Source organism: Tupaia chinensis, unplaced genomic scaffold, assembly GCF_000334495.1.
Source record: "Tupaia chinensis unplaced genomic scaffold, TupChi_1.0 Scaffold000407_4, whole genome shotgun sequence".
NCBI lineage: Eukaryota > Metazoa > Chordata > Mammalia > Scandentia > Tupaiidae > Tupaia > Tupaia belangeri.
Window position 1 is genome coordinate 5,275,470 of NW_006159912.1, and position 9,292 is coordinate 5,284,761.

The following is a 9,292-nucleotide window of genomic DNA, read 5'->3' on the forward strand; positions in this document are numbered from 1 at the left end:
GAAATACAGCTAGCTCTCTTTTGTAGATGTTAAAGGTATAACAGATCCTAAGGATTCCATAGGAAATTTTTTAAGCAAAAAGCCGCATTCAACAAAGCTGTAGGATCCAAGGTCAGTGTACATAAATTAGGTTTATTTTCTATCTGCTGTCAATGGGCAATCTGAAAGTGAAAATAAGAAAACAATTTTATACCAAAGTTACATCAACAAAGAATGAAATGTCAGCCGTTGTGGTGCAGTGGTCATGCATTGCTCCATGATGTTGGGGCCACGTGGGAGGGTCCTGACTTCCTGCCCCGTGTCTCCCATGTCAGATGTGTGTGAGTGTGCCTGTGATCCCAGCAGGGTGAGGGTTTGATTGAGTTGAGGGAACCTCTTTGGATAGTGTGCTACTTTCTCTCTTTCCTTCTTATGGAATAAATAAATGAACTTAAAAAATAAAGAATAAAATATTTGTAGCAAATTAACCAAATTATAAAACTTCTACCCTAAAACCTACAAAACAACATTAAAAGCAATAAAAGAATATCTAAATAAATGGAATGGCACTTCTGGTGCTTGTGTTAGTAGACTCAATAGTGTTAAGTTGATAGTGCTCCCGAGGCCAGCAGGTGGCATGGTGGCACTGGAATCGCATGTGACCAACTGTGGTTCGAGCCCCAGACCTGGTGGCTATCTTTCTCACATTCTCTCTTGCTTTCTCTTTCTCACTCTGTCCCTTTCTGGTCAAATTTAAATAAAGAAATAAAGTTAAAATAATATAAATAATTTTTTTTTTAAAAAAAGACAATGCTCCCTAAATTGATCTAGAAATTCAACAGGCCATCAAAAGCCCAGCTAAATTTCTATTGTTGTTGTTGTTTTTTCAGAAATTGTTGGCAAATTTTGTTATCTGTAGTGACCTATCCTAAAAGAGCAGCAGCCTGGGCTCGAGCCTATAGGTTAGAAGAACTGGAGCCTACACTGACTATGTGGTTTGAATCCTGGCTCTGGTGGCTGGAAATCATGCCCAGTGTATGTGTATGTGTGTGCCTAAAACTCTGTCAGAGTGGAGAAATGGATAAAGGATTTCAGCATAACCATGCCCTATTGGGGGTGCTTTCTCTCCCTTCCTCTTTCTCTCTCTGTCTCTCAGTGTCTCCATCTTTTCCTGGTGAGTGTGCATACCCTCAGGCAATTAAAAACAGAAAAGTGATGAACCACATTGACTGTTTTTAGAAAGATAAGCAATTTAACCCTGTTCCTAAAACTGAAAGTATTGTTTATAAATCCACTCGTACTTGGTATACTTGAATACTCTTAGTTCCTTCCCATCCGTACATGTAACTAAAAGTGTTTGAAGTCAACTCTGCCTTGGATTCTTTTTTTCCTTGTCTCTCTCTTTTTTTTTTAAATACCCATCCATTTCCCTCATGAGAGACAGACTGAGAGAAACAGAGCAACCAGTACCTTCAACAGTCCTGCACTGTGAATCCCCATCCCTTTTCCTTGCCTCCTAGTCTGCCAGGATCAGAGCTGTATGCTTGTGCCCTACATGTACAGGGTCAACCGAGGAAGCAACCCATCACATGGCCTCCAGTGTTGAAGAGCACTGTGCCACAGTAGCTGGGCCTGATACCTTTCTTAAATGATTATTATTTATTTTTTTTGGAGAGATTTTCGCTATAGGGCGCATGCGCTTGCCAGACAGAGAAAGACATAGAGACAGAAAGTGAGAAATCACCCCCCAGGGGGGATGTCACGCCACAATCCCTTCTCCTCCATTTTCCTCTCGGAATCTTGGGCACGCACACACATGCGCCCGGCATGAGTTTTAAGCCACCGAGTCCGGGACGCGAACTGCGGTCAACTACATGGGAGTCCAACGACATAGCCATTACGCTAACTGCTGGTTCCCTTAAATGATTATTGGGGTCAGTGAAACCCCTATCAGATAGGGATGCTTTCCTTGGTGATGTTTTTCTTTATTTTTTCTTGGTAGGGAAACTGAACAGCCAAGACTCCTACAACAATTTTACCAACAACAACCCTGGCAACCCTCGGCTTTCTCCTCTCCCCAGCTTGATGGTAGTAATGCCTCTTGCCCAAATCAAGCAGCCAATGACGTTGGGGACCATCACTAAGCGAACAGGGTAAGACCTCAGGGTTGATGCTTTTGAAACAGCTGTTTTACAGGGTTAAATGAGTAAAAATAAAACATGCTCTTTCTTTGTATGGTTTTGATTATGGTCTTCATTTCTAGCCCATGTGAGACTTAATAGCAGCAGAGTAAGTACGAAGTATAGAACTCACACAGACATACACACAACCATGTACAAGCACACATCAATAGAAAAACACAGCAGTGACAAGTTGTGAAAACTAGAATTGGCTAATAAAAACCAGGCCTGTCTACTCAGTCATACTTGCTGCCATGTGGCTTTGCCTGCCACTACGGTTTCATTTTCTTGGCCATTGCAGATGCGATTGGAATTTAAAATGACTACCAAATTTTGACAGACACAGTACTAAGGAGAGAATTTAGACAACAGCCCTGTTTCTAATATTTGAAAATTCATCTTTTGAGTTGTCAGAAAAGTCATGACACATTTTTACATAGAAAAACACAGAGAAATGCATCGTGACTTTTCCAACAACCCAATACATAGAGGTGTAATTTACTTTTAATAATCTGACAGTGTCAGAACAATGTGATGTTATAGGTAGTATTTGAAAGCCAGAGTCCCAAAATTTGAGATTTCTTTAGGAAAGGTAATTAACCTCTTGAGAGATTTTGATGATTCCCTTTATTTCTTTGTGCTTATTTTAGCTATTTAATTTTTTTTTGTTAGGAATATAACATTATCACTTTGTGTTCCTGAGAAATAAACTACAGTGTCTATGATACTGTTAGATAATTTTATCTTAACAATAAAAGTCCATTTTGTACCAGAAAATATATGCTCGTGGGCAAATTTCTTGTTTTCCTCAATAAGTAATCCTGAAATTTAACATAATTTGACATGGAACAGCTATTTCAAAATTCTATACTAAAGTAGTCCTACCTGTCTTGGCCCAACCTTCAGTATCTTTCCAGTAAAAGGAATAGGTTACATTGCTTTGCTGCTCTGTCAGTATATGTTAATATTGTCGTGCTAGGTGTAAAGTGTTTGCAGAGGTCACATTTGTGAGAAGAAATGATATTCTTAGGGATGAGGCCTCTGAGCTCTAGGTATCACTATAACATAGGAATTAATCCTCTAAGTGGAGTGGTGTTTGCATAGCATGTAATTCTAGTGCTGTATGTAGGCCAAAACTGAATTTGTGTTATATGAATGGAACACAATGGGAAAAGTACAGTACACCTATACCCCAAGTCAGACATTTTATGGTAGTGATCATTTGGCCTGTAAGTCTTTTGATTACTTTTAGCTTTTTAACTTCTATGTTCAATAGCAGAGTAATTTTAAATTGAATTTCTGTTTTTCTTCCTCTGTTAATTTCTTTAAAATAAATTAAAATAATGACTATGAATAGTGAAGCAGTTATGTCTTTATATTCATGGCTAGCTTTTCTTTTTCATCATATGACATCATATTCCCAAGGTGTAAAAACAAATAAAAATAAGACTAAATTTTGAATCATAATTTTCCAGTTCTTTTTTCACGTACTAAAGTCAGTCAGAACATAATTATACCATCTTGATTCATCCCAGCATTAATCAGTTCAACAAAGGACTTATATATTTTGTCAATCTCTCCTGAGTCTAAGTGAAGCCATCCTCCAAATTGTTCTGCTGGGATTTAATTTTATTTTCAGAATGAGAAGAATATAAAAAGAAGGTTCAAAATACTCAGAGTTGTGAAAGCTTATTCATAGTTAACTTAAATAAGAGCTGTATTGTTAGAATTAGCTTTCTTTTTCTAAAGAGGTTTTCCAAATATACCTCTAGGATAGTAATCAAAGTTTTATGCATATTAATACAATGATATATCAGAATTTAATTAAATATATTTTTTGGAAGAGGTGGAAAATGAGTCTAATTGTGTGTATAGTCCAAATTTTCAGAATAGCAGGATAGTATCTTTCTGTTTCTCTCTCTCTCTTGCTACCTTCTTTCTTTCTACCCTAAGGTGGATAGAAAGTATCAGTCATCTGTTGTCTTCCTGTGCTACTGCACTGTATTAACTTAGATGAATTCTCTATGTGTCCTTTTCTTTTTAAAAATGTTCCCACAATTCTGATTTTTAGATCATGTATGCTTTGATTTTGGCTCCCATGCATTACAGTCTAGTAATTATTAATGAAGTATTGTGAATCTGAGTTATTTATGTGCTCCAAAATTAATGTTGGTATAAAACACTTGTACTAAATGGTTATCTAGGCTTAGTTTCTTAATTTTTAAACCATTTTATTTATGCCAAATTAAAAATATTTCAGCATGTCTTTTATTGAAGCATTTAGAGAGAATAATTCATACTTATCCCACAATGACTATTTGGTTTTAACTTTTCTGATGTAACTTCCAATATGTAAAAACATTGCAAGACCAGACACCAGGAGGTGGTGCAGTGGTGCCGTGACTGTACTTACATGGCAGAGGATCAGGGTCCCAGCCCAGGACCTCCCAGAGATACTGTGCTGGCTTTGCTTGCCCGTGATACACACTGAGACTGGGATGAAGTCCTGTGGGAGTGTCTGTTTCTTTTTCTCATTGAAGAAATAAATAAGTAAAAACTTCTAAGAATGTTTCAAGATTATTAAAAAGAATTCCTGTACTATACTCAAATTTCCCAAATGTTATACAGCTTAACTTTTTTATTTTTTTATTTATATTCTCTCACTCTTTCTGTATACACATTGACATATAATGTTTTCCTGTTGTTTCCAATATTAATTTTTTCTTATCTCTGCATGCTTCATTGTGTAATTTATTTTTTTAAAAGAATTATTTCTTTTATTTCATTTTAAATTTTTATTACTTTTTAATTCACAAGAGAGAGACAAAGTGATAAAGCAAGTTTCCTTGTCCAGGACTCGAACCATGGTCGACCATGTGGGAGTCTAGTGCCTTAACCACCACACCACCTGCCAACCTCTTCATTGTCTAATTTCTAAAGGCAAAGGCATTCTCTTAAAACAGTTTTCATTGTTTTGTTTTGTTTTGTTAATGCCAGAGGATGTGTGCACCTACTAGAGAGAGAAAGTGGCTCCCAGTGGGATGTGGTCACACCCTAGTCCTTTCCCTTTATCATGTCAGGATCATAGGCTGGTGTACACAGCCAACATGTTTTTCAATCCACTGAGGCTGAGATTTGAACCACAGCCTGCCATGTGGAACCTGGCTCCCTCAATATAGCTTCTAACCACTGCACTACAGAGCCAGCCCAGTTTTGTTTTGTTTAATTCCACATAATTGTTGTCTGTGATGAATTTTCTACTTGTGGCAGAGTTTTAGTACACTGTGAATTACCCAGCCAATAATTCTGTTTTCCCCTCCCCACTAACTATTCTTTTTATCCCTTTCTGTTATAGAATATAGAGGCTGACAAATATTTTGATGGTAGGGGTCTTGGCTTACACTTGTCCGTGGCTGGACTATAAAATCAATACCCTTAAGCCACCTTCTGAAGAACTTTTTGATTAAATTCAGAAATTGTTATTGTAACTTTCCCTATCATTCTTTTATTTTACGTTACTTGAACATTTAGTTAGAGTTTTCATAATATAGTTTCTGATTCTGTCTTAACATTTAATATTTTCATTAAAATATGTGTATTTTGCTATGTCAGAGTATTAATATTTGATTTTTGATGAAAAATATAGTCTCTAAATTTTCATTTTTAGTATATGCTGAGTTTTGAAGAGAATCTCATTCTGTCAGATTTCATCTTATTAGATTTTAAAGTATTTATTTATTTCACTACTTTTTTTTTTTTCTCTGAACAGTTCTCAAGACTGCTGTTGGCTAACTAGCACTGATTATTTTCAGTTTTACTGTATGTACTGAGAAATTTGATTACCACATCAGTGTTACCAGGGTGTTGAGCAAATGGGTTTTCATATTTTAGGTCTCTTTTCACTTTGAAATTCTAATGTATTCAAATTTTATTCGTATGAAACTCATTTTGTAGTATTTTTAAAAGAAAATTGACAAGTAGTATTCAACCTGGATTATGTAGAAGGAGAACACAGAGCTGACCCATTTATAGGCACGTAAATTCTATGACTACCTCCAATATGCCAGATAATACACTTAGTATGAGGATATGAGGGGACTTCAGAAAGTTAATGGAAAAAGGGAAATAAACTGCAAATTTATTTTGGTGCCAAAAAAAAAAAAATGGAAACCTCTACATTTTTTTTTATAAGATGGCTTTTTTCATGGACTTTTTGAAGTTTCTTTCTTATGCTTATTTATGTTAGCTTACTTTTCATTTATTCCATGTCCTAGATATTTTGCATCAAGGGATAAAATAACTGTCAAAGTTGCATTTCTAAAGCAAAAATTTCTGGGAATTTCCTGGGATCCAATATTTAAATACTCAAATTGAGATAGAAGCCTCAACCTAAACCTTCGGGGAACAGAACGTGTGTTTACCATATTTAACATCTGCTTCCTTATTTTTGCAAATACATATCCCTGAAAGCCTATGCAGTATCAGGGACCATCTGTCTCACTCCAAGACATACATGGGGCCAGTAGAACTACAAATGGCAAAAGACAGATGTATTTACACCTCCATGTTCAGTACCTTGAAGCAGTACTTGGAGGAAATAAGGCCTGTTTTGGCAACAGCTGTTACTTAACTCTATAATGGTATGCATTGATGAAGGCTAAGTAAGTGTTAGAAATTATTTGGCTTCAACAATCAACCATTCAAACAGAATCCATTGTCTTTCAGGCTAATACTGGCGGATTAAGAACCCAGTTTACCATATCCATTGTGTTCTTATACAGGTAGAACATCCCTAATCTGAAAATCCAGAATCTGAACTGCTCCAAAATCTAGAACTTTTTTTTTCAAAGTCCAGAACTTTTTTGTCTTTAGCAAGACACTACTAGTAGAAAATTCCACACCTGATCTCCTGTGACAGGTTGTAGTCAGAGTACTGTAATACCAAAGTAGTATATAAAATTACTTACAGGTTATATGTGACATAAGGTGTAATGTAAATGAATTTTATATTTAGATTTGGGATCCATTCCCAAGATATCTCATAATGTATGTGCAAATATTTCAAAAAATGAAAAGGTCCCAAATAAAAAACTCTGGTCTAAACTTTCCAGATAAGGGATACTTAACCAGTATAAAATTAAGAATAGCTCTTCTATTCTATTAAAAGTAAAACTAGGGTTCAGGCAGTGTGTAGAGGTAATAAATCTTGAACCACCTGGGAAAGGTCCAGGGTTTGTATCCTGGGACCTCCCTGAGCATACTATGTGTGTACATGTATGCCCAAGGTTGGGACCAACTGAGAGCACTGGAGGTAGACTGCAGCAGGAGGACCCTGTAGGAATACCTCTATGTTTTTGTCTTTCTGGAAGAAATAAATAAATAAACTTTTTTTTTTTTTAAGGGGAAACTCTGTGGTAGGGGATTGCTCCATGTTTTGGGTGCTAGTTTTCTTGTTGCCTTTTTTTTTTTTTTTTTTAATTTCTCTTTTTGGAGAAGTTTTTGCTACAGGGCGTGTGCACTCACCAGAAAGACAGAGAGAGACAGAGAGACAGAAAGTGAGAAATCACCCCCCAGGGGGAATGGACATACCACAGTCCCTTCTCCTCCATTCTCCTCTTGGGATCTTGGGCATGCACGCACACACACCGGTGTGAGTTTAAGCCACCAGATCCAAGACTCGAACTGCAGTTGACTACATGGGAGTCCAGCCACATAGCCATTATGCCAACTGCTGGTCCCTCTCTTGTTGCCTTTTTAAGAAAGATTTTTGTTATAGGATGTATGCGCTCACCAGAGTGACTGAAAGAGGTGGGGGAGAGAGAGAGAGCAAGAGAGAGAGAGAATAATCACATTCTCTTCCTGGGATATCTTGGGCACACCCACATGTGCCCAGTGTGAGTTTTAGTCTCTGGTCAGGACTAGAACCATAGTCGGCCGTGTGGAAGTCCAGCTACGTGATCATTGTGCTGTCTACTGGTCCCAGATGCTACGTTTTACAGTAGGGATTTATTAGCAGCATTTCATAGATGTTTGGTTGAAATAATGAATCAAATGAAAGATAAAGTTGTTAAAATGCTTTCTATGCAAGAATTTACAAAACAGAAAATTTTTTATCTGTATAATTTTATCTCCTTTAAATGTATGCTACATATATATCAGTCTCTCTATATAAAACTATATATGTAAACATAAATGTTCGTTATATTGTGGGCACAAGCAGAGAATAGCCAATTTCAGAAAATGGTCAATGTTTCTTGGTAATAAGAAATGTAAAAACTGAGAATGAAGTTACTTCCTTGTTCTTACCTAGGTGATCATTTTCAGGGAGGTAAATATTTCATGATTTGCTCTTTCGTAAGTTTCATTTTCCTTATAGAAATTGCTTCCCATTTCGCTCCCCCCGTTCATCTGTATATTTATTCATTCATTTCTTTGTGAGTAATTAGATGTAGGTATTAGGAATCTTGGGCCCAACCCTGTAGTAGAAGTAGTATAGGTAATGTAGTAGAAAATTACAAGTAAGCCATCTGAAGTCCTAGGTTTTCATTGTGGTTCTGCCGCCTACTACTAGTGCGTTCTAGGCAAGTGTCTTCATCTAAGAAAGAAAAGTTTATATATGTGGATTATAATTTTACAGGGCTTACTAGATAGGAGTTCCTGCCCGTTCTTCGATGCTCACTACTTCATTTTAAAGCCTCACTCACTATTGAGCAGCCCTAGGCCAATACAGAGGACTAGTCCAATTTAGAAAATATAGATGTTTGTTCTGACCTTAGAAACATTTAATAGCATTTATCTGAACATCACCAGTTGATATTTGTAGACCAAATCTTCCATCAGGTCTGGCTATGTGAAAAAATAATATTAGCATAAAGTAGGCTTCGAAGAAGTTTTGTTTCTTATTTTCATTCAGTTAGGTTCACCTTGGCTCATTTAGATAGTTTGAGCTGATCCTGACACCTTACAAGCAAGCACCTTTCCTCTCTCTCTCTCTCTGTCTCTCTCTCTCTCTGTCTGTCTCTCTCTCTCTCTCTCTCTATATATATATATATAGATAGATGATAGATAGATATTATACACACACACACACACATATATGTATATATGTATATATGTGTGTGTGTGTGTGTATA

At 36.6% G+C, this 9,292-nt stretch overlaps 1 protein-coding gene across 2 annotated transcripts in view; it reads left to right on the plus strand.

The window, feature by feature from the left end:
* The window catches only part of BCAS3 (BCAS3 microtubule associated cell migration factor), a 341,361-nt gene that overhangs the window by 256,584 nt on the left and 75,485 nt on the right, over positions 1–9,292 (plus strand). For both annotated transcript variants that reach the window (XM_006154459.3, XM_006154460.3), the window contains exon 17: positions 1,982–2,132. In XM_006154459.3, coding sequence (XP_006154521.1) covers positions 1,982–2,132 — 151 coding nt within the window. The remainder of the gene's footprint in view (positions 1–1,981; positions 2,133–9,292) is intronic.